The 27,241-nt window shown below is 37.8% G+C and overlaps 1 protein-coding gene across 4 annotated transcripts in view; it reads right to left on the bottom strand.

The window, feature by feature from the left end:
- Nucleotides 1–27,241, bottom strand: part of LOC138931769 (tyrosine-protein kinase Dnt) — a 110,573-nt gene that overhangs the window by 40,431 nt on the left and 42,901 nt on the right. For 2 of the 4 annotated variants that reach the window (XR_011446673.1, XR_011446672.1), the window contains exons 3-9: nt 24,057–24,327; nt 16,616–16,790; nt 11,004–11,208; nt 5,775–5,931; nt 4,779–5,046; nt 4,126–4,312; nt 3,297–3,817 (exon numbers count right to left, since the gene is read on the bottom strand). Coding sequence is in view for 2 of the 4 variants with exons in the window: in XM_070292862.1 (XP_070148963.1) it covers nt 3,569–3,817; nt 4,126–4,312; nt 4,779–5,046; nt 5,775–5,931; nt 11,004–11,208; nt 16,616–16,790; nt 24,057–24,327 (1,512 nt within the window). In the remaining 2 variants the exon portion in view is untranslated. Of the gene's footprint in view, nt 1–2,260; nt 3,818–4,125; nt 4,313–4,778; nt 5,047–5,774; nt 5,932–11,003; nt 11,209–16,615; nt 16,791–24,056; nt 24,328–27,241 lie in introns of those variants that run through there. The other 2 variants (XM_070292862.1, XM_070292863.1) reach the window with 2 other exon arrangements.

Raw genomic sequence — 27,241 nt, 5'->3', positions numbered from 1 at the left:
GTACATTTAAAAGTGCCTTAACATTTGCCTCGCGCCGCAAATGGGATCTTCGCTCGCACGCTGTTCGATTTGCACCTGATGCTCGCACGAGAGATACGACGAAAAAAATCAAGTGTGGTTGAGTGCAGATTGTCTTGGAAAAATGGTTAACCATGTACTACATTAATATCCGTATCGTTATCTTTCCTCTCAATGGGAATTATATTCGTAAACGGTTGATAAAACTTGGGAGAAATGTTAATTTTTAAATTTACTTATTATAGAGAAAGAACGTAAAGATTTTAATTTCAATTCACAAAAATATAAAATAATGCTAAAAATAAAAATGTAACGATCGATAATCGCTCTGTTATCGAATAGCATTTTTGTATACAAAAAAAGTCTATCATTAAAAGAAAAGATGATGAATCTAGGATATTCTGGTATACGTGCTCTGCAATATTGCTCTCTCTCTCTCTCTCTCTCTCTCTCTCTCTCTCTCTCTCTCTTGGCTATAGTTTAATTTTATCCTGTGATATCAATCGTATAGCGTATTTAATATGTCGATAATCGTGCTTTCTTGTCCCTCGTCTCGTTTGTGTGCTTTACTAGCTTTAGTTGTCACTTGCGCAATTGTGCTTGCAACAGAAAAGATATGAAATAAGCGCAATTGAACTAATATGATTACAAGTTAATACGTTGCGTTATGTCAACATTATTCGTATTTGCATATATTCTTATTCGCCTTAATAAATGTACAGTATATAAAAAAAGTCTGTTTTTTATGGAATAGAATTTAGAATATAACCTCCCCTATTAAAATGTATATATATATATATATATAATAAAAATTGCTAAAGCAAAGTTAAATTATTAATATATAAATTCTTATTGGTTTTTCAAAACATAAGTTGGATGGTAATTATATCTTTCAAGCCATCAGAAGCAGCCAGCCAGCAAACTCTTAACTTCATTTCCCTTGGTAATGTCTTTCTAGGTATGATGGAAATGTCACGGCGAAACCTTTCACCGTGTTTGTGTATTCTGACATCTACGGTAATTTTATTTACAATAAACAATATAAAATAACACGAGAAAAATTCAAATAACAAGGAAATATTTTAACCATCAATCTGATGTTAATAATGCAGCATTTCTTGACCAATTTCACGAAATAAAAATGTAGAAGTATGTATTTTGCATACCGAATAATATTTATAAATAATACCAATTAAATAAACACTTTTAACTTCAATCTCAACATCTATTACAAAAAATTATTTATACGATGGCATGTAAAATCAAAATAATAAAATGCAAAAATACTTTAGACTTCCCTCAATAATCAAATCCCATAGAGCACGCTAAAAACTCTTGTTATTTCTGCTCGTATTTTTAATCTTATTATTATTGTTCGGTTTTTTATCACATTATAGAGCTCTGAATCAACAAAAAGGAGAACTTGCAAATTAACGTACAGTCAAAAGATTTGAGGGTCGAGATAATTTCGTACGCGGGACCATTTTCCCGAGACTTGACATTAAAATCCGGCATCGTTCTTGCGAGATTGTGCTCGATGTCGACGCGAGTCGACGACGGGAATTCGAAATGATATTTTCGTAGTGCAACTAATAAAGTATGCCTAACTACAAAGTACGTATAGTTTCCGACCACCCATTTACGCAACACACAGCGTGCGAAGGTCATTTGCGACAACAATGGAATTTCTAAGTGTCCGGAGCATTGCCTTTGCTCTCTCCATCCGTTCCGGTCACGATTATTCGAAGTTTCGCAATCGCGATTGATAATGAATAATGATAGAGCGACGCGGTCGGGTCGCCTTTCTGTGCGGCTTAGGTCTACGTTAGATTTGCCCCGAGGCATTTTCATAACGGAAAATTCGCGCGATTTGACAACGGGCTCGACGATGGTGGCGCAAACTCCCGTAAAGCGGAATGAATGAAATGCACCGATCTAATTAATCGATCTTGCGCGTTTACAGCCGTCTTATGTAACGAATGCGTGTATGTACGTGTGTATCGCGCGCGTAGCGTGTTTTATAATTTTATTAATATTGTCATACTCTTTTTTTTTTTTTCAGAAATACAAAAATTATTCGTCACCGCTAAATATTAGAATTTACCACTTCTAATAATTTCGATCTTTATATACTTCATCATCTCTTTTCTATTAATATAAAACACGATTCGTAGCAAATGCTTCAAGAAAACTTATCGACACGTTTTACTTTCTTGTTTCAACATATAATTCATATTATATATATATATATATGTAATACCTCGAATAAAAGCGTATACTTGCAATGCATTCCTCCCAACTACATCCTACAAATTTACTTCGTCCTGACTCAATGCTGTTCTTCGTCATTTCATTTTTGCGTTCTTGAGCAATACGCTCAAAAAGAGCCAGTGAACTTTCTCATTGAATTGAATGCATGGCTTTTGCCATGGGAATTAAGTGATTCGTGGTTTGTACGCATTAAGACGGCCATGTATTTACAAACGCTAATGAATACGGCTCGAAGGAGTGACATTTTCATTCACACAGTCGCCTGAATCTCGCGTTACAACTGCATCAAAAGGATAAAGAATTGCCACGCCGCAGGCGTACCTTGTGTGCGCGGAGACTGCGCGTTTTCATAATTAAAGCAAAAGACTGCGTCTGCGAACTGTAACGATCTTTGCAAAATACATTCAAATAAATTTAATCAAGCGAAATGAGAGAGACTACCAAGAAGAATATTATTGCAGAAAGAATTTTCAGCTCTTTCTCTTGACAAACTATTTTATAAACTGCTGTGTGCATTTATTGTATATATAGAAACATTTATATCATTTTCGTATATAACAAATATTAATTATAAGATGAAGAAGTGAAAGAAAGGAAATATAAAATATAAATTTTAATTAAATGAGAAATACCTGAGTGTTTGATGATTTTATATTGCGCATTCAATCTATTTGATTAAACTGGCAATAAAATTTGTTTTACGTTTAAACTTTTTTCATCATAAAAGAAAAAAAGATGCGTTTTAAATCATTCGCATTTAATAATGTCAAAGATAAAGCTCTTTCTTTCTCTTAAAATATTATACCCCGCTTTTGGCGCATAAATCGTTCAAACGCGAGATCCAAAATATACGCAAACGCGCGCTCTAATTACTATGGACGGATATGTCCGTGCCGATTGTTTTAACTTTCCTTCGAGAGCTCTCTCGCCAAATAGACGACGATAATATTCTATTTTGATTCCTGATCATCTGGTAAGCAGAATTAATAACAATATAAATGTCATACCTGATGTATTTATCGTTAAGGGCAGTATGTCGCAAATGGGCAGTGACGTTCAATTCCTTCCGAATTTGATTCTATTCTTTCTTCAGACCTTCAATTTGATTACAAACTTAATGGACAAACTTTCGGCGTTATGACTTTTCGCTATAGCCTTGACTATACTTATCCGGCGACTCGCAATTCGCGATGCGAGATTTCAAACAGATTTTTTAATCGGTCATGTGTGCAGAGATCTGAACCGATGCATCGTACGCTGTCGATCGCGAACGGACGATTTAAATGAATCCGCCTAGCGCATCGTGAAAATCTTGCAAGTAGGCGAGCAATTGAGGCATGGTCGGCCGATCCCTGGAAGGACCGAGCCAGCAAGCTTCCATACAGGCGAACAGTTCATCGGGACAAGGTCTCGGCTGAGCAAGTCGATATCCGTCTCGAAGACACGCCATCATTTCAAACGGGTCCACCTCTACGTATGGCTGCTGACCCAGTGTCGCCAGTTCCCATAGAAAAACTCCAAATGACCACTTAAAAAAAAAAATATTGCGTAATAAAATTAATATAAGATAAATATATTGAGTGATGATACATAACTTATTTTCTAATTATTTAAATAATAATAAAATGATAAAATCGTCTTTTTAATATGCACACGTATATTTTAATAATTGTAATAAATTAAATTCTCTTTTTAGTAATATTTTATTAAAGAATCTTATTATTTAGTATTTTAACTATGGACAGAAATATATTTATTTAGTTAATCCGCACCGATGTGTTTCCGCGAAAAAAGCAATACGGTAGCTCAATTTGTCAGTATAAATTGGAATCGTACCACGTCGGTTGCTGTGCTGTACTCATTGCGCTGAAGACTCTCCAAGGCCATCCAGCGTATAGGTCGGTTCTCGTTATCACCGAGACAATGGTAATCCTGAGGGAAGAGATCTCGTGCCAGGGCAGCATCAGCCAATCTCACGCGAAGGCTGCTCGTTTCGATCAGACAATTTCTGACAGCGATATCCCTGGAAAACGAATAAATCGATCCTAGACGGAAACGATCGCATTGACATCTCCACGATAACCGTGATAGTACATGTGAGGAGCAATGAAGTTTAATAATGATTACGGCCACAACAATAATCTATTTTATTATATATTCAGCAAGTTTAATTTTAAAATTTATTTTTTTATCGATATAATCGTTATTTGTTCCCGATAAATATAATTTTGTTCAAAAAATTTATGGTTTAAATAAAATTAAAATTAAATTAAGTACTAAATATATTAAATATTTTTAAAAAATGTTGAATGTTAAAAAAATTATCATGTGAATTATTGTTGAATTAATAAAGAGGAAAGATCAATCCCTCAAATCATTCTTGAATCGTACTAACGGCCCGTAATAACTTAGCTAATAACTTGGCTAATAAATATCTTATTCACATCAACATAATTTTTAATGATGCTTTGCAACGGACAATAATTTACCTGTGTAATAGTCCACGGCCGTGGAGAAATGCTCCAGCTCTAGCAACTTGTGCGCCAACATGTACCAAATCTCTAGTCACTGGATGATGATTTCCATCGGTAAGATAGACTTTTAGGTTTAATTCACCGGGTGTACTTGTGTAAGCCAACAAAGGGCACGAACTGTCCAGACAAGCAGCCGCCAAAGAGGCGATGTTTGAGTGAACTAATCCAGCCAGTTGCGAACCCTCAACCACCAAAAGAGACGCTTGGTAAGCGGATGCAACTTCTGAAATAAACATGATTATTCAGCCTCAGTGATAGCGTTAAATTAAAATATCTGTGTGATAATCAAAATTACGCATTGGTTTGGTTGGACAATCTTTTAAAAAAAAATCTTTTCAACAAATATATATTAAATAAATATAATTAAAATAAATAAAATAATTATAATTCAAATTTGTACAATAAAATTTACCATTCTGTTTAAATAATCTTATGATTTCAATAATCTTGCAATAAAACATTTATTATCTCCTTTACTTTGTCAAATTGTATATATGTAATTAAGAATTACTTCATAAACATCTGTGAATCAAATAATCTTGTAGTAAGTTAACGTATAAAAATTAAATTATAATTATTGAATTTTATATTTAAATATATCAAGTCGACAAATATATTGATCTAATCGTAGAATAGAGTAACCGATAGCAGATACAATAACTTTCTGATTTATCTTTAACAGATATTTTAATATTCATTGCATGCAAAAGATTTTTTATGCAAAAAATAATTACAATTTAGATTAATTTAACAATTAGACAAATAAATATTTTCCTTAATTTCCTGTTCTTTCTATGTATTCATTAAATCAATTTCTTAGTATGTAATTAATAATTTCAACTAAACCAAGAAAAATTGTAACTTAAAGATGCAATATATGTTATTACACTATACATAATACTACGTATATTATATTAATATAAATTTTTAATATTTTTTGTAAATTCTCACCTGTGACAGTTTTTATGATGACTTCCTGTTCTCGTCCAGCTAATTCCAAAGTTCCTTTGTATACGCGACCGAAAGTACCTTCCTGTACGAGAGTACGGCAATACAATGCCGATCTCGATATCGCGAGTGCTCTGGCCTTCTCACACGGGTCGGTTGACTGAAAATATATTAAAATAAATTTAAAAAATCAAATAATTACATTACATAAAAAATCTATTGTGAAAAGAGCATTATAAAAACATACTAGAACTGATCTAAAAGAAATGATTGCGAACAAGAGAGAGAGAAAGCAGAAAAAGAAGTAAAAGATATAATCAATATCTACTTGAGATTTTATTCTTTTATCTGTCGAGAAAAAAAATTATTGGATTATGCAATTATTTATACGTTAGTAGTTGACAACTTACGCTCGCTGTCGTTTAAAATCTCAATCGTGCGCGCGGACAGACGCGCTTGCATAATTCGTAACCGGCCGAAAAAAAGAGATAAATCCCCGTCGGGTGGGGATTCATTAAAAAGGCATTTGTCGCGTGTAAGATGACGCCGACGAGACCTCGTCGCGCGGGTCCACCGGGGAAGAAACCTCCTCCTCCCCCCCCCCCCCCACGGGCGTCGTTATGGCATCGTGTCGCGCGGCCCTCTTTGTTCGCCAGACGAATTTCCATTGGTCCCCGACGTAAAACGCGAGAAAGCTACGCGACGCGCGCGCGCAGGAAGGGTGACTATTCATTAATTTCAATTTTCCAGAGTTTTGCCTTCGGCCCCTTCCGTTCCATTTGGACATACGCACACGCGTACACGTCCACGCATAGACAGCGACGAGGCGCGCGAGGGGGATACGGCGAGGACTGGATGGGGAAAATGGGGGAAAAAAAGGGGGGAAGAAAACGCGACGGAAAACCAGTTCGAAACACGTCGATGCTATCGTGTCGCGAAATTACCGCGCGATATATTGGATTCGAGGAAAGGGAGCGGTTGTATGCGACAGAGGCAACAGCTCGGATTCGACGTTGTTTTCGCGCGAGTAACTGGCAAGAAGAGTCGGACCTCGAATCCTCGGACGCGAACGCGATTCGTCGTCAATCTCGTTTTCCCTCACGGTTATATTGTATTTTGTCGCGATACTCGGTCGGCGTCATATACGCGTCCGTTCGTGTGCTTTTTTTTTTTTTTTTTTTGTTTCCCGATGAAAATGTGATGAGCGAGATGGAAATTGCCGAGTGGGGGACCATCTCGCGTGTTAGAGGCGCGAATGGAATTCGGAGTGTTGCGTAACGAAGCTATAAATATAAATTAGATTAGAATTAAGAATTAAAATCCTGTCTGATATCCGATTATCATAAATTAATTAGTGCGATTGAATTTCTAAGAATTTAATATAACTTGATGTAATTTAATTAAAATTGATATATTCAGCGAAACATCGATCGTGTCAGTTTACATCGGTAGTTTCGAAGAGAATACAATACAATTAATGTACAGGCGAAAAATTTTCAATTAAATGAATTATTTTGATCTCTATCATATAGCGTTCTAAAATTAACGAACAAAAAAATCACGATTTCTTCGATTTATTCTCAAATATTTTATTGTATTTTATTTCGCACTAAATGATATATAAAATCATTTACTTATTAATCAAGGCGAGCGCAAAAGAATATATTGCAAAAATATGTTTAGACGAATGATTCGGATACTCTCCACGCATCTATAGTAAAGAATATTACTTCGCTGTTTGCATTACGGAATCAGAATCAAAGTATCGAACGTGCAGCGCCCATAGTCGAGCGTTTTTAGCTCATGCGGCGCGGAGGAGGGGGAAGGGGGGAGCGGCAATTTGATTTATTTACCGAAAGGCTTTCGTCAAACATCACGCTTTCATTCGTTTGTTCGTTCGATCCGCTGAAGGCGCTCTAAAAGCTTCGTTTTCAGACTACCATGCTCGACATGCCCAGAGCATTTTTAATTCGCGACTCTGCCCATGTAATAATACAATTTTCCGTCTCACCCGGATTAAAAAAGCGACGGTTTCGGCACGATGGGGCGAAAGTTCGCGACGGCGAGAATTAATTAAATCGAAGAATCGGGATTTTACCTAACTAATAATTACGTAGTGTCAGCTCGATACATCGCAAAGTAATTGCTAATTCGATAACGCAATCGCCGCGAGGGACGTTCGCGCTTTTTCTGATTTTACTTTAAATGATTTATATGAGATTTTTAATACGCTCGAAATTATTAATTGTTCTTGTATACCGTGTTAAAGATAAAACGCGCGTTTCGCTCATAGTCACCTTTGCTGTTATGGAAAGATGTCCACAAAAAGTTTTTAAAATGTAAAATTTTTATAATATAGAGTTATTTCTTCATTTATTATTTCAAACTATTTTTGATCGCTTGTCAAAATGAAATTTCTCTCACGGGGGAAAATAATGATAATCTTCTATGATATAAAAGAGTTAGTTCCTTTGTATGATTGATCTCAATAATAATACACGCGTTGACAAACAACTGGTTTGCTCCGTTATGCGGAGTTGGTGAAAAGCGCCTAGGATCAGATAGGCACATCGGCAAATACGCGATCGGTTATCTCGACCGCGATGGTGGTACGTACGTCTAACTTTTACGAGGAAAAGAAAAGGGGATTGTCGCGTCCGGACAGGCCATGCGGAAAATGGCCGGGTCCGCCAGGCCATTTCCCTCTCTCTCTCTCTGCGTCCGATTCGCTCGCGCAGAAACTTACGTAGGAGAGATTCCAGGAGGAAAAGAGAAACAGGTGTGTTTGTCCTCGTGCCGAAGATCGTTTCCCCGATAGACAGCGCCAGGTAATGGCTTCCCCAGCAATGGGATCTCAAGCGTATCGTTTTACAGGGTTGGGGATAAGACGCTGTCGCTGGATTCTGGATTACGTCAGTCGGTCGGTCCGAGAGGGTTTGGCTGGCAGGTCGGGAGGGTGCTAAATTTTCACGAAGGTTCACGGTTACATCAAGCCGTCAGTGTATGTACGGTACGTGCGGGTGCGCGCACGTGACTATACGTGATGTACCTTTATACGTATGTGTGCGTGTACGGGGTCGGTTGCGTTCGAGACGGAGCGTCGCGTCGAAGAGGGTTGTAGAGAGAAGGGGGAGAAGCGCGTATACGCGCGTATACCCGGTAAATTGATCCAAGATCAAAGCCGAAACAATCACAGGACCCACTTCCACAACCGCTCTCTCCCTCTGCCGGCTCCCTCAGAGCTCGACGCCGCGATCCTCGCCATCCCTTTCGTGTCTGAGGAGGGCAAACGCCGGCGTCAACGACAGCCTATAACCGTGTACGTAAGTATTGTACATGCGTGTAACCCGCTGCCTGCCGATGCACTCTTTCTCTCTTTCTCATACCCGACAATGTGAAGGTGAATATATATCCGCGTTTCTTCTCTCGGGCAAATTAATGCAAAACGCTTGTTCCGCGAGAAACGACGCGACGCGAAACGAGCGTTCCGCGTATTTATTCGACATTTTCGCGCGACCCTTCGTTCCTCTCCTCTCTTCTCTTTGATTGCGCATTTTTGCAGAAAGATACTCCGGGGGACGACGAGTAATAGCGGCGGGTAATAGCGCGTGCTTTAAAACGCGGTAGTTAAAACGACGCGGCGGCCCGTGACACGCGGCGATTGCGTGCGCGTCTGGTGATTGAAAACGACCTTTATCGCTTTTTTGCGGCCGCTCTTAAATATCACTGTACGTATGTGTACGAGTGACGCGTTAGTACGCGCAAGGGTACTTACCAATTGCTCTTTATCTTCCCATAAAGACAGCCGTATAAATTAATCGCGGAGAGAAATTAGCCAATTTCTTTAATAAAGTATTTACCTCATACTGTCTTTTTCACTTGAGCGACAAACGAATTTTTTTCTATATCTGTTATATCTGATAATAATAGATATACATATATACCTTACAAAAAAAAAATTAATCAGGATATGTTTATTAAAAGAATATCGCTATCGAGATGTATTTAAAATGATGTTTTGTGAAAATATTGAATAGATACAATTTTCATCTCGGATATTTTAATATATACATACATGCTGATTAGATCAAAATTTACATTATTATTAATCAAAATTGTATCACTAACCAAAATTTCATGAAATTAAGCGTATTATAGTAGACAATAAAAAATATCTCTCATCATATTAAAAACTTCCATCTTAAGAAAAGAAAATTTTACGATGTTTTTTTGAAGAAATAATTCTGGGGAAGTGATCAATGCGTCAAACGCGCATCTCGTTTCGCCAAACGCGAACTCAAAGGTATGAAAGGGATCAAAGACGCGGTTAGCAGTCTTGTCGAAGCGACGATAGAAGGGAACTGAAGGAGAGAGATTCCGCTCGAAATGCAGGTATCGGCGAACGCGCTCGGCAAGACGCAAGTCGAAGCAAAAAGGCACTACACGCGTACAGCTTTTCCCCTACGTCTCGTCTCGAGGTGAAGAGAGGTGGGTGTTGTAGGTTGGCGGGTTTAGAGTCGCTGAATAAAGAGCCGAAGGGCTGCAAAGGGTTGGGCGCCAAAGTTGTCCGTGGAAAGCGGCTCGCTCGGCCGCAAACTCGATAAAGTTGCGAGGCGCGGCACTCATTGTGTGTATATACACGTATATAGGACGAAACGAGAGACAAGACGAGATGGGATGGGATGAGACAGGAGGAGGAGACGTCTCGCGCTGTTTCCGCTTCCGGTAGTCCGGTGGCAGACGCGGAGTTCGCGATAGCCAAGTGGAAAGAGATTCCGACCGGGGAAAAAATCGGATTTCCTGACGCGCAATACGAGTTTCGCGTCCGTTGTCGAGTCTGTTTCACGGACTATTTCATCTCGTGCAGCAAAACTCAGTCGTGTTATATATCCATTATTAATTATTTAGATAATTAAATGTTGAGTTATATTTCTGGCAAATTCTAAAATTTATCTCAATTTAAAGTTTTTCTTATATTTTAAGTCTCAGCGTGCGTGATCCCAGAAATGTCAATAAAATATATATTTAAAACTAAAAGTTCCTGAATTTGAATCATATGAAGGTGGTAAGCGACATAAAATCACATAAAATGACATTTTACATGAAATATGAATTACGTAAGATGACATTTTACATAAAATGTCAATTGCTGAATATTTCGTATATAATTTAGCTTCAAATAGACAGACAGCTTCGCTTTAGCATGCCCGTTAAATCGTTGTCATCGCATACCTGGCTCAGATGCGTCATATGGCTCGCTGCGTAGTAACTAGCTCTGGAACCGCACGGCCTCGCGTACAGTGGCTCGAGGTCGGCAATGGTGGCGTAACTTCCGGAATTCGCGCTTCCGGGCCGCGGGTCGACTCTAACCAAGACGGAACTTCTCGCTAGGCCGCCGGTGTCAGCCGCCGAGTAACTGCAGCAGGGCAGAGTTTTCCTGAAAGGACGAAAGGACCTCTGCAGCCGCGCGCGATTCTTATACCCGGCTTAATTATCGTTACAATGGGATCGCGCTGTGAAAGCGGGAGCTCGAGTAAAATTGTCACGAAGCAGAAGCTGCGGGTACCGCGGCGAGACGATCTCACTGAGACAAATTTTAATACGCTATGCCGAATCTTTCCGGCAAATCCGAGAATCTGCGGACGTCGTGCGAATGTCGTCGAGAAAGGATTCTGGTCGACGATTTTGCACTTAAGCTTTAAAGCGCAGATTTTACACTTTTTTTCAAGATTCACGAGAATATTAGTTATCTTTATTATACGTTAATCTCGAGAAGCAGTTATATGATTATAAATTCAAGAAAACACCTATGAATAATATTATTGTATCACGAACAGTCAAAATATATATTTTTTATCAATTTTCTTAAAATTAATGTTCACATGATTAATAATCGATTTAAATTAAATATTTTTAAATACTTTAGTATGCATTTATTAATCCATATTAAATCACACATTTTTTCCTAATTCCAAAGTATTTCATAAGCTTCATTGTTAGAGTCGAAAAATATATACTTTAACTGCTAATTTTACCTCGCTTTAATTTCGTCTGGGGATCACCGCGTAATAAGGTCTCTTAGCAAGCTCTTCCCGCAGGACTGTTCGGACAGTAATATGTCGGAGTAAACGCGTAGTTCAAATTACAACATCGTTTACGAGATAGACGGTCTCTTTATAAAATCCGGCAGATACACTTTTTCCCGGCAAAAGATAGAAGAGCATAAGTGGGAAGAACGGTGCATTATCATATTTCAAAAGCGTGCTCCATTCTACACCTTGTGCATAACCCTCAACGAGAAATTATCTTCGACAAGGAATTCCTCGGATACTCCCTCCTCCCTCCTTTCTACTCCCTATCTTCTCTCTCTCTCTCTCTCTCTCTCCCCCCTCTCTTTCTCTCTCTCTCTTTATCTATCTCCAGAAGGATTTACCATGGTACATCCCGTCCCGAATGAGCTCCCGAGGAGCTCGAAATGATCCTTTCTCTTTCGTACCGACGATCTTGCGATAAAGGAGCGCGTCAATTCGATTCTCACTCGAGAAAAGCTATTCCTACCTTCAACTTAACCGATTTACTTTTGAATGCAATTTATCTCTATTCCACATCGTTGGCCTAACATTACATTTGTATTTAGTTTGCCTCTTATCTTTCTGTTCTGTTTTTAAAACATATATTTAGCACGGTTTACGATTAAATACAATAGTAGCTTTAGTATACATATATGAATAAAAAATTACTTTTTTATTTATTTCACAATAGCTTCAGTATATATATATATATATAAAAAGAAATCTTTTATTTAAATTAATAAGAACAGAATTTAAATGTTACATAATATTGTCTTTTTAGGGGATCGATGGAGATCATTCGTGTTTATAATTATGTTTGCTTATAATTTCGAGATTAATATTAAGTATCCGCGATAAATATTTTCGGAACAGGTAGTTATATATATATATATTGGAACAAAGATGTGATTTTCAAGCAGATAATCTGGAAGGAGAGAAAAGAAGAAACGAAACGGAATGAGACGACTGAAAAATCGCTATTTTTCAAGAAATGGAGAAAAGGATATTTTTAGCGATTTATTGGCCATTTCGTGAATGTAAATCTGCCGAATGTATTCGTTAAAAAGACGAGCGATAGAAAAAGGCGTACAGCAATCGATTTCAAATATCCCCCGGTTCGTTCATTCGTGTCCGTTTATTTTTACGCGACCCTTACGGAAGCGTTTCGCAGCGAGATCGACTTCCGGCGAATCTGTATCCACGCCCGTGAAAGCGAGCGATAGAAACGTTAAACCGTCGTTCGGAAAGTAATATCATTTTTTGTAACTCGTGAGCAAGTATTCGCGCTGAAATTTTCATAGATCGAAAATTGATGGCAAAACCGAGAATGCGTATGCCGCCATATTATCGGCTCGAGCAAGATCCGTAAGTATAATCTAATATTTTGTAATTAAGAAAGTGTACAAAATGTCTTACATTCAATAGTTTTCTTTCAAAAGAAGACGCAACAAAAAAAAAATCGTACAAACTTTGCAACAAATTACGATGAAATTTTGTCGTAAGAATGTGAGCTTTAAGTTTATAAAATCATTCGAAAAAAAATCTTTAATATTTTTCTGATCATATGCACAAACGTTTTGAATAGTCTGTATGATATTCGAGATCAAATATCAAAGAATTATTAAAAATTAACGAGCAGCTTCATATACGTGAATCTTCTTATTATTAAAAGGTAAGCTAATAAGTATATGTGCATTTATGCAATCATGGAAAGACCAATCGAGCCAATATCGAAATGCAAAAATAAATATCTCAGCGAAGGGGGAGCGAAAGTTGGAAGACTGCAACGAAATATCCCGACGCGAGTTTCGTGAGTGGCGTAACTACTCCCGAGAAACCTTTCGCTACTTGCCGAATCTCGAAGGCGCCTTTTGTACGTCGAGTTCGATGCGGCAAGAAGGGCTTACGAGGGACGAGAACGGCCGTGTTCATTCGAGCGAACGGATGTAAAATCTGCAGTTTTACCCGCCGGCGCCGGCGGGAATGTACGCGGAGGAGAAAGAAAGAGAGAGAGAGAGAGAGAGAGAGAGAGAGAGAGAGAGAGAGAGAGAGAGAGAGAGAGACGGAAAGACAGATCGAGGGAAGCAAAGATCCTCGTTCCTTCGCGTGTTATCAGGGTGAAGAGACTCAAAAGAGCTAATATATCCCGGCGGAGACAATTGGTCTGCATCAGGAGGAACGCAAAGGCGCGTATAAAGTGAGGGCGCGTCCCCTCCTTTGGATTCCCCATAAAGGCCACTTTGCCATGCGATAAATATTTGATGTCCTCCGATGCGAGATCATTGTTACGGATAATCGTGCTCGATCGCATTCGTATCACGCGCCAACCAATCGCGCGTTGTTTGTTCGAGCGAACATCTGTTGCTTTCTTTTTCAAATGCCCCGGTCAGTTCGGCGGTGAGATATTGATTTCAATTCCGGGACAGATTGGCGTGTAATATTTCAATCTCGCGTAATATAACGCTGAGATTTAACGTAATATATCTTCCCGTGTACTGCGTTTTTTTTTTTTATCGTCAGTCCGTACAGATCGATAGAAACAGCGAGAGACTTCGTATAAGAAAAAATAATTATAATTTTATCAGATATATAGGATGTCACAAGTTTATCTCTATGATGAATAATTTTAAGTATCAAATATATGTGTAACAATTTTCCATCAAAGTTTGTTGAAAAAATAAATTCGCTATTTATCGTTTAACGGTATTGAGAAAAATTCGTCAAGAGAAATTCGCGACAGAAGACATCAAAGAAGCTAATATCCGGGTAAAAGACAATTCGCCCTCTTGGAAATAAATAATAGGGGAACAGACGGAGGTGGCAGCAAAGTGAAGCGAAAGTGGCTTTGCTTCTGCCCAACTCTCCGGCAATTTGGTTTCTATCTACATTTAAGTCTGTCGATTATGCCCCGAAGTAGAGGCACGTGAAACAGAACATTCGATACGCTAAAGTAAAAAATAATTACAATGAAAATAACGATCAAACTTTAAAAGCAACGGGTAGAAGTTTTCGCATAATATTCATCGTTAATGAGGAGACGGGTGCTAGAACACGATCTGCTTCGCGTTTAACGAGAAAAATTCATGACGGGGGCTTTACAGGACGCTCGATATATTCAGACAAAGACAATTTGCCGACGAAAATAAGAATCAATCCTATTAAAGGAAAAAGAGGGGATCTAACATATACTTCGCAACGTATCAAACGATTTTAAACATAGTACATACGCGAAATGACTCTGTTGTATCCTAAAAGTTTATATTACAGATACAAAACAGACAAAGAGAACTGTGTTCTTGCATCTTACTTTCTTTATAAAAAATGGGATAATAACGCTGCAAAATAAAATCGATTAAATAACATGTAGATAACACAGGTTTGCGAAAATAATTTCTTTTGCGGGGCTTCAACTTTTCGCAGTTGTCTTTATTTGATTTTAAATTGTAATTATGTAAATTGTAATCTTCTTTTACCTAACACGTAAGAATTTTGGGTCATTTCAATTAAAAGAACTGTAAACTTCATTTACGTAAATATTAAAAATTACTATATAAATATTACTATATAATATATTATTATATATTACTATTAATATTAAAAATTAATATTACCCCAAAATTAAATAATGAGACATACCCGTTGGGACAAACGGATTTGATATTTGGATACAGTATTAAAAAATCATACGAAAAAAAACACACTTCAAAAGTTCCAAGTTTTCGCAGACCTGTGTCATCAATGTGAATAGAGTATCGTTTCAATAGATCAAATACGCGATATTAATTTTAGAAAATAGCTCTGTAGCGAGTCCACTAAATTTATGCGCGCAACACGGTGAAAGGCGGTCGACGAACAAAAAAGTATAAAGCACGAATATGGAAAGAGATCTCCTCCTTCTTACGGTCTCTCCCGCCAGCCCTCACAAGGCAGAGGGTGCGTATAGCTATGCAATAAAATGTCGGCTGCCGTGCCAAACGGCCGACGGATCACCGGCGGCTTATTGAAAGGATATTTCATTCGGACGAGTTCCTCCTATCCAGCTTATCCCCGCGAATTTCCCGCGGGTGTACGAAAATCTTTTCGTCACTCACCCTCCGCCCCCCCCCTCTCCCTCTTCTATCCCCCTCTATCCTTCCGTCCCTCTTCAAATGGTTCTTCTGCTCGGCAGAAAATTCGCGACGTCGCAAAACACACGCCCGCGAACTCTTTCACTCTCGAACGACTCGCGGAAAATGAGAGCGCGATACGTGACAAGACGTATTTACGACGCGTCTTACGTAATAGAAAAATCTTTTCTACGAGCACCGATTTGTATCTCCCCCCCTTTTTTTTTTTTTTTTTTTTTTGCGAACAGCGTACGAGAGAAACGGTACTTTGAAATGCGAATTTAATAAGTGATGTAGAACGGGAAGCTGCACGACGTCCACGTTATTCTTCCTCTCGCGTCGGTTTCTCTCGAGCCAGACGTCGGCTCGAAAATCACCGGTCTGCGTGTGTGGGGTTTTCTACTTCTCCGATTATACTTCTTACTACCGTTTTTAATAATGTACGAACTTCGTTAAATAATTCCAACGAGCCAAAGATTAAGATCAGAAATTTATCAGGACAAAGTCGCTTATACACTCACTGTTTAAAAACTTCATTCTTAGACTTTTCTCGTGCTTTTAATCTGGGCAATTTAAATATCGAAACAGCGGAAGAGCGATGATAGATTGGAGCATTAAACATATGATATTCGCATTTTTTGTAAAATTAATAAAAAAATTTACTCACTGCGATTCTTGAACGCGAGCTTTGCTGTTACGAATGTATAACGCACTGGCGACACTGCCGACGACAAGAATTAAAGCGCATGCACAGGTAGCTGCGACGTAAAGTGCACCGGCACTGTTTACGAGCGGATCGGGCTCCAAACGCACCGAATCGTTGCTGGGAGGAGTCTCGACACCTGAAAAAAATATATAAATTAATCGATTATTTTTTGCAATCTCTATATATCTTTCCTGATGCCGTTTTAAAAATCAAATACACCAATAAATGAAGGAGGGATATATTACATTCGCTCGAAAGTTCAGTTATTGTTATAGGTAAATTAAAGATAATTGAATTGATTTTCATCAGAAATAAATTTCTTAACGTATTAAATATTAAATTAATACACCTTCCTCGTGTTTTAATTTTTCAAAAATGGCAATATAAACAATATATATAATATAGCTATAATATCATATATATAATTTAATTTAATTTAAATTTTATTTTGTTTATCTTCTCGAAAATAAATTGCTACACGATTCGTGAAACCTCTTCACGTTCTATTCAACGATTTTTATATCCGTCACCAAATATAAATGTATTCGATCTACAAAACACGCACGATCGCCATTATAGTATCGGCAATCCATTTTGTCAATTGGAGCATTTCCACTCGAGCTACATGCTCGAGATCCAAATCTATCGAGGAGCACTGGACGGGGATCGAGCCATTGTTTATACGTATCGCGGCGCTATCGAACGAGCGGGAATATCGAAGAGTCGTGGAAAGTGCTCAAAGAGATCTCACTTTGATGGCGAGCCATTGGCCGCAAACCACGAATTTTCCAGCAAATACTGCTATTTCATTCGATTTATTTTTATCTCACAAATAGTTACGCATTTCTCACGCGACGTGGCATTCTTGCATTGCATATACTACAGATACCATCGTTTTATTCAATATCCTTCTTTATTTAATTGTAAAAAAGATTAAACAGGATATGTAATATAACTAAAAATTTTTCTCAAATTTTACAACATGTATCATTTAAAATCTCAGTTAAAATCTCAATTAAAATCAAATTTGTATTTTAATTATTAAAATATTTCAACATATCGACTTGAACATTACAAACTACATTCCGATGTAATTTTAGTTGAATTTTCACGATTTTCATGATCGAAATGCACATTTAATAAGGAATCTAGGACGAATTAATCGAAAAAGATTGTGAAACAAAGCGTTTATCGAGACTTTTCTCTCTGCGTCACGCAGGTTTACATTTTTCCACCGTACTTGGCTTTCTGATATTTCTTTTCTCTCTATCTTTTCGTACGTTATGAGAAGTAAAGACTCAGAGTCGAACGGAACGGCGCCTTGTCGTCTCTTATAAAGGTAAATAACGTGGCCTAGACGGAGGAACTTTCGCGCGAGGGCTCAAAAGCTTTCAAGAACCGAGCACGTCAGCCTCGACTAGGATATGCCGAGGAAAAGAGGCGCATCCTTTCGGAGTGTCATGATAAAATTAAGTAAACTCCATCGGCTCTTAACTCGTTGCCGAGATTATAGCGTCGTGTAATCCCTAAATGCGTTCCATCAATTTCAAGCGTTGCTTGCCTGAAATCTAAAACAACTTTCCATTTCTTCGCTAATTTATCTTTTTGCGTGAACGAGTAAGATCGCCAATATCATATTCTGTTTTTCTTTTGACTTATAACTCGCGTGCGTAAATATAATTATTTTTTCCATATAAAATATCGCGGGGTTATCATATTTCCTCGTATATTCTTGGCGAATTTCTAATAGCCTCTTTTTCAATTTAGCGAGCATTTTAATTGAAAACTCGGTCTTGCTCTTTTCTGCTACAGTATAATGAAAATACGAAATACGAGGCAAAGATCTTTTTAACATTTCGGGAAAGATTGACATAAGACTTTGTTAAATTGGCAAATTGTTATCTTCCGATAATTAAAGTTAAATTTTGCTTGTGGATATTTAATGGCAAGACGCTTTTTATATATACCATATTTATTTGAAAGCCGCAATTCTTTGTTATAAAGTAATTTCAGTAAGTAACATCTACGTCAGTTACAGAGTGAGAAAATGATACGACTCTCTGAAATATTCGTCAAGTCGTAGTTGCAGTAAAAATAACAGTGTTTTAAAAATACATACCACCTGCGGTGTAAAAAAATTCACGATGAAAATGAAGACATCGTCGACATAATACATACGTCATCGCACGGTTATTTATTTTATCCTTCTTTCCCATCAGAAGAGAAACTAGAAACTCGAAAGCCGAAATATTTTTATATAAAGACTTTGCGAGATACGTCACTCATTAACGTTGCATTAAATTATTGTTAACCTGTTTGCAAATTATTATTGCTTTATTCCAAAAAATATCATATTTTTAGGTTTTCAATTATAATTCTCACAAGCTGTCAACGACGGAACTGAAAAATAACTTTGTCATATGTTTGGCCCTTTAATTTTCCATGATTTTTGATTATCAATAATTTGTATATTTGGAAATTTATTATAAAACTTAATATTCCAATAACCAATATACTTTTTAATTTTAATTTTAGTATTCTTATTCTATCGCTGTGTTGCCTTTATGTAAAAAAAAAAATTGTAAATAAAATTTTTCACTTTGACAAATACCTTACGGATTCTAATAAACCTTAATATTGATCTTTTTTCTCTTTTTTCCTCGCTCATTTCGCGAAAGAAGGAAATAGACTTCGTGCTCTTGCCAGGATAACGTAAACCAAGCAGATCAGCTTTACGTAATAGAGCACATCGCGAACACGAACTACGAGGAACGAGACGAGAGAGTTTGCTCGAGCGCGATGAGACGTGCACACAGGAAGCAGTAGGAAAAGAAAAAGTTAAATAAATCGTAGTGGCCCTCGGCGTTGCGCTGCAGTATCTTAGGAGCAACTCGTTCGCATCGTTCCTTTGCGGAGTCCTTCCATCTTCCTAAAATGTTTCTCTCTCGCGCGCGATACGTCCGAGAAAGGATGAGCATCTTGAAGAGGTCTCTGCTATTTCGGCGCTAAAATTGCAACTGCGTCAGATATTTTTGCGCAATAAATTTATCAATTTTTTAATATATTTTTAAATTTTTAATAATTGACAATCACTGCTCTACGCTTATAACGTAATTATAGCTCGGTTATATGTTTTACAATATTTAAATCTATTTTTTTTTTCTTGCTAATTTCCATTACATTTATATCGCGTGTATATTATGCATGAAATATTAATTATTTTTTATGCAAGGATTAAAATATTATGCTATATATCATTTAATAATAATGTAATAGAGACACGCTATACTGTTATATCCTCATATCGATCCGATCACGCAGCACGCTAGTCAAATAGTGCAATGCTTATCGATATAATTTATCGCGATTAACGCGCACTCGCGAAACTCAAAGAGCAACTATGAAGTCAGAAAGGCGTGTTAAGAGCGACTTCTCAATTAAATTCGGCTGAGCTACACTATCCGCTACCATCAAACAGACCTTAACCGAGATTTACGGAGGACCGGAATTAAGTCTCCAGAGGATTAACAGGGTGACCCTCCATGAGTCGCGTTCCTTCATTCGCCGCGAGCTCTGTGGACTTTAGAAACAAATTTAGTCATGCTGAGAGACTCGCGTAAATCACGAAATTACACCTTTGGTATATACGCGCGGATATGTTTACTTTATTTTATAAAATAAAAAAATTCAACGACCATTTTCCGAAAAAAAAAAGTGAAACTTGATGCTTATTTACATATTTTAAATACTACTGTAAAAAATATTCACGATCATATATACATATATATATCATTTTTGCTGATGCATCACTTCAAATTTTTCAAACATTTTTTTAATACTCTTTAAAGAATATGCTCATAAGAGTTGTAAACTATTCGATAATTCACCCAAAAAACGTCGACATTTTTTGAAGATATTTGAGACGAAAAATAATATAAACACTTAAAAACAACACAGAAAAATCTGAAAAAAAAAATGAAAAAACACGAGACGTAGAATATATTGTCATTTAAAAATATGAACAGAAGAAATCAAATATGCGCGCTCTCAACGAATTCGAATTGAAAAAACTGAAATTTCAAATAATAAAATAACTAGAATTTGAGAATCAGTTTACATTATTAAATCTTTCTTTTTCTCAATTTGACATCAATGGTCTTCTCAATATATGTGATCTTCGCGAAACGTCGTCGAATATAGTGGGTTCTGTATAGAGAATTCGATTATTTTCGAGTGATCTCGAGATGCTTTCAGATTGCTGCCAGGACCTCTCGAGCTCGAAACGATCGTCGAAGGACTCGTCAGGAGCCGGCCCCGGTTTCTTTGGCGATGCGGGAGCGGACAAGGAAAAAGCAAATTCGACAAAGCAGGAAATCTGCTCTTCAAGACGCGACTATGGTCCTCACCCGCGGTGGTGCTTACTTATTTTCGTCCTTCTTCCTTCCCTTCGCGTACCCCTGTCCATCTCGTTTTTCTACGCGGTCGACCTTCTTGATCTTCGACGAAGGAGGGATTTTCTCGGTGCTTTCTCTTCTCTTTCATTAAATACACCGACCCCCGACGAAATTCAATTTTACTCGGCGAATTGCTTTTTGTTGTACCATCGCCTGCTTCGGTAACCGGATCCGGATCTGCGACTTCCTTCTCTCTCTCTCTCTCTTTTCCTTTTTCTTTTTCTTTTCATCTCTTTTTTTGCTTGCTAACCGTCGAATCGTTCTCTATGTATCATGTAAATAAATATATTTCTCTATGCGTGACACCAATAATATTCAGTTACATTTTAATATAGAAAGACTTGAAACACATATTTTTTAAATTTTATAAAACAAAAGTCTGTATTTAATATAATAAAATAACATATAAAATATCGCGATATCAGTATTTTATATAACAAAATTTATTTAAAAAATTATGTTTTTGTTCTTGTGATTTTATGTTTAATAATATTGTTTCAGAGAACGATAAAGTCGCGGTCTGTTGATTAAAAATAAAAAATTTATTATTTTCAATTTTAAAATCCATCTCTTTTTTCATCTTTTTGATTCTACGAGATTCAATTTTTACCTGTTTTCATCGGAAACCAAAGAATCAATTTTCTTCTTAATTAAAAAGATTGAATATATAGATCGCTGTGGTTTCAATTTATTTCGCGTGGAACGTTTATTAAACTGTGCACAAAATTCATTTTGATTACACAAGATCAGTATAAAGTATTTGTAAACTATCATGACGCTAGAGAGAGAGAGAGAGAGAGAGAGAGAGAGAGAGAGAGAGAGAGGGATGAAAATCGAGGGGTTATTTGCCAGATTGCATTCATTGTTGCTCCGTGCGGCTTGTTTTTTCAGAAAACACGTTTTCGAGATCGCGTGAAGTTTGCGGAGTCGAGAGAACCGGCTGTGAAGTACCATGCGTACAAGTTTACGAGTACCCTTGTCGGAAGTGGCGCGGAAATTACGTTTGTACCTTCGCTCGCGTCCGTCATAACATTTCCATTTCTGCTCGTAACGTAAACTACATGTGTATATATAATTCCATTATCTACACATAATTACTTAAACGACCATGCGTGTGCTCCGCTTGTATTTATAATTTAACAGTATTTATTTAGCAAAAGCCCCGAAGCGTCAGGAAATATTATTCCAATGTGATCGCTATTCACTTAATAAAATAAATACTAATAATTATAATATAAATTATAAATAAATTATAATACTTTTAATAATACACACGTTATATTGCGGTCTATAAATCTACATCTCTATAAATAATATATATATATATATATATATATATATATATATATACATATATGATATAAAAATTGAATCTTGTACATTAAATATACAACTATGGATATTTATATATACTTCTTTTCTATAACACTTTACCATATACACGAGTAGTTGATAGCATTCGCTTTATCTGACATTTCAAAAATTGTTTCTATTATTGTTAACTTTTTTAATGTTAAAAACGCCTAATAAAACGCGACGTCAAAGTTATGAAAAATCACGCTCACTCCCAGAGTCCATAAATCGCATGGATAAATTGAGTTTGCGAGTGACGCGAAATGAAAGCGCGCTTCTGTTTTAATCGCGACCACGTCGAAACTGTCTCGCCGTAACGAAGGTATTCAGCCGGGTTCGCGAACACACTAATTAAATCTGATATTACGTAAACGAAATAATTATCAACAGGCTGCAATGGCGCCAAAGTGTGTACAGATGAATAAAGGCGCTCTCCGGGGATGTGACTCGCTCGCGTGCCGCAGAATATATGAACAAGCGAGTAAACTATATATTACATAGTACATTATCAAGCTTGAATAGTATCATCCTTTGAAATTGGATCTTCGTATAACGCATTGTAGATCAATATTATCGCAGTAAATAATAGCACATAGAAATTCGCAAATCCTTTGCGCCAACTTGATATTGTAATCATATCATGTCATCGATAAATTTGTTTCATGAAGATATGTGTGTTTATGGAGAAATATTTACTTTATCTAATTTTGTATTTATTGTTGTAGGTGCGTGCGCGCGTGCATTATATAGTAAAATTTATTACAATTAAATTAATGAGATACAATCATAAAATAGAAATAAATCAAAATTTCAGAAAGCCAAATAATCATCATTCTGAATTGAGGAGAAATTACAATTTTAATTATACGGGTAGAAACGCCATTAAGTGGTACAGTTACATAATTCACACTTTAGCATTTTCATATTTCATATTTCAAGTGAGATAAACGGCGAGTGCCGTCATGATTTTTTCAGAGACTCTGAATAAAACTAGCGGAAGGAGAGAACACGCGGCATTCCTTCAACGAAAAAGAGAAAAACATCTAGAATCCTGATCTAGGTTCTCGGTTAATGTATGGCTGCCATGAAAATCGCGGAATATCAAACCACATTGAATTTCATGCGCGAGAACAATGAAATAGTTGTACCGCTCTTTCTTCATCTTTTTCTATTTTAAGTTCTGCATATAGTCTCTTAAATGGAATCGGTATATTATCATTTCTAAGCACAGTGGTTTTAATTATACAAATATAGCACACTCTATGTGTATATAAACAAAATAAAATCTCACTAAAAAGAATTATTTAACGATCGAGATTAATTTTTCAGTGCAATCTTATTTTCATAATCAGTATAAATATAAAATGGAAGAGCAAAATATGAGTGCTTGTCATTGCTTTAATCAGTGACATTTTCAGTGATTCTTTAAGAAAATACGAAGATAATAAAACGCGATATATTATATACGTTTTTTGACATTTTTCAAAATTTAGCATAGTCATCCTACACTGGCTAGATAATCACGCGTAATCTCTATAATCGTTATTGCGAGCGAGGAGCCTATACTGGAGCTCTAACTGGATATTTGCACGTACCTTTCAAGCAGATCTTGTTCCTCTTGAAGACCAAGACGGTGTCGTTGTATCTAGTGCCAGGCGGCGCGGTGACGTTCAATCTCAACGCCAGAGGTATTTCGGCGCTAACGACCCCCGAGCAGGGTAATCTGATCCTGAAGACTTGCAGGGTGACTGGAACCTCGCCCCTCGCGGAGACGTTTACTCTCGGTGGTAGCAACGCCATCATGCCAGAGGACGGTCCACCCAGCACTCCCACCACGTCGTAATCCAACTCCATGGAATACGGTAACTGTGTGTGTGTGTGTTGTGTGTGAGAGAGAAAAGAAGTTAGGTTTCAAAAAACTTTACTTTACTTTAAGGACAGTGTAATCTTACATTGTCATTATCGCGAAGCATACAGATTGCTTTCGGGCAAATAATTTTTACTAGAGACGAAAATGCTTGAGAAAAACTTGATTTACGCTCGTGTTTCAATTGCAAACTTCCCTCTCGCGACTCGACATTTCGCACGTAAAAGTATTCCAGTTAATCGGTCCGCTGGCCGATAATCTTGGCATGTAATAAAAATAACGCGGCGCCCATATAACTCATGTGGAAAAGCCGGCGACTCGACGCGGTCCCTTCGTCGCGTACGCCGCATACGATTGCACATATTAACATTATATTATAGATATATACGAATACGTATCGCCGTCGTATCGGCCGGCGCATGCGATATTTCACGTTAAATCCCGCGCGTCGGTCTATTTCGTATTTACTGCCGCCTATCTCGTACTTTTAACCTCGAGTCGAGGCGACACACCGAGGAGACCACATCGGGTAGGTAGGATAAGCACAAGAGATCCTGGCGAACACGATTGTACCAACTCCCCTCCCGCCCTTCTCTCACACTCGAGATTGGCCCACCTCAAACGGCGAGTAGTGTGTTCAGGCACGCCACAAGTTTTACGAGGTGGCATAAATAACCCGGTTAGTGCTTCGTGATGCGGTGTCAACGGAAAGGCGACTCCACCCTCTCGGTTCACCGGTAATCGTCGTAATCGTCGCGACGGGGGGTCGCGCGGTGGCGTGACACCTGCCTATCGTACCCCCGTGGCGAACCCGAGATCGCGCGGTTACCTTTTCTCTCTCTTTCTCTCTGGATATTTATTATTTTTTTCCGACCGTATACGTAATCGCGCGACAAAACGTGAACGAAACGTGAACGAGAAATGGACCGTGCAAGCGTGTGCACGGCACTCCCCGCGTGTACTCCCACCAACCCCCGTTTTCCACTTGCGTAAGAGATACCGCGACGGGGGTCTCTATATCGGGGCTCTCGAACAGCTCTTAGATCATTCCGACCTTGCCCTTTAATTACAGAGAGTGCCTCAGTTTACGGTGAACGATTTATTTTGATTCAAGCATCGCACACGCGAATAGTTATTCACCGTCATTGACACTGTTGGGTAGAAAGAGATCGTGCAGGAATTATAGTTTTAAGTCGCTTATAACGAAATCTATTACAGCGTTTTTATAATTAGGCATTAATTAATTTTTTTACTTTATTTTAATAATGATAAATCGTCTATAAGTGTTGGATAAAAAAATTTTTGCTATTATGATCCGATATGATATTTTTCTACAAAAGATTTATAATCAATAACAATGTCTATTTTTTAAATAAAGATTCCATTTAACGAATTTTCCCATACAAATACCAGAGATAGTTAAAGCTCTTTTAAGGAAGGGAAAATAAATGATATTTCCGATTCTCCTCAGGCAGGCACGCGAGCTTTTTTATACCGAATGCGTTCGTCCGGGCATTCGTCCTAATTGACGGTAACTTAATGACGATGTGGTTGAATCGAGAACGCGATGTCGAGGGTGCTTTCGAGGCGGGACGCCGCCATTTGCCTCGTAATCGCTTCTCGGGGGTGACGATGACGTGACATCTATCCGTCGTGTTCGGGCTGCCAGGGATAAAACGTGTTTTCACCGTTCTACCTACACGACGGGTAGTAATTGACACAAGTGCCTCGTTCAGTCGTCGAAAAGCCACTCTTTTCTTTCATTCGCGCGCCGCCCTTTTCTCCCACGATAAATCAACCGCGCCCGAACTAAACGCATTCGCATCTCTCGGAATTGCTCTCAAACACATTCGGTAGAGAGAAATGGCCTATATCTCTAAACAAATCTAGATTGATTTGTACAAAACGGTACAAATATATTGTATTTTAAAACACGAAGTAAGATTTATAACTATAAAAAATAAAATCCATTCATTGTCAGGCACGATATCAGTAGTATCTGTACTGTAAAATACACATTAAAATAATCGTGTTACAATCGAATTACTTTGAAATTGTGTAACATAATTAAAGACAAATATCTTTTTCATTTCATAATAACCTTATATTCCTGATGTAATTATAGGTATAAATATCTTCTTTGAAGAGAATTTTGGCCGTTATCGATTAAACGTGTATTTCGCATTTCTTACAGTTGCTGGTTACAAATTCTTCGATGAAAATTCGCGTGAATTCGAATGAATCGCAAATCTCGATTTTCCTCGTTCAGCATCATTCGAGAGAGTACGAGAGCATTCGACACGAAGGGTCCGAGCAGATTTCCCGCAGCTGTAAGCGTTTACTTAATATCCAGTCTCGGATTCTCGTAATAGCGTAAAAATGTTTGCCCAAGAAGCGTCCGCTTATCTCGTCGCGCGTTCCTCTCGAATCCAGAGAGTAGTCCGTAGTCATGGGCGTCGACATGACTTTCCTCGGAACGGCAGAAATTTTCTTGAAGGAAAACTTGGAAACTTTTCCACATTTTTTATTAATTAATGTCGACAGTTATACGCGTAACATTAACCTTAAACACGCGTATTGCATTTAGGGAGGGACCTGTGTAAGTGAATTTCTGTACTTTCAGTACCTTTCTACTGAGGCAAAATGGACTTTGCGAGGTTCGTTAAACCACAATGTGCTCTTAACGAGTTTATTACGTAATTTGCATTCTTATAATTAACGACGAATTTCTCCCATTATATTTTTCACGCCAATTTATCCCCCTGTCCTAGAACAGAGTCGAGGGGTGCGGTGCACCCCGTTGCATTTCCCGGCGACGCCCATGACGCCCGATACGACGGTGTCGCGTGAATTGCGATCCGTCAATCTTCTCTCGTATCTTCCGCGTGTTTCCGTCGCGCGCGTATATGTGTG

Source organism: Polyergus mexicanus, unplaced genomic scaffold, assembly GCF_030449975.1.
Source record: "Polyergus mexicanus isolate NDT 795.1 unplaced genomic scaffold, iyPolMexi1.0 SCAF_3, whole genome shotgun sequence".
Lineage (NCBI taxonomy): Eukaryota > Metazoa > Arthropoda > Insecta > Hymenoptera > Formicidae > Polyergus > Polyergus mexicanus.
Note: the sequence above shows the minus strand (reverse complement) of the source record. Positions and strands in the feature narration are given on the sequence as shown.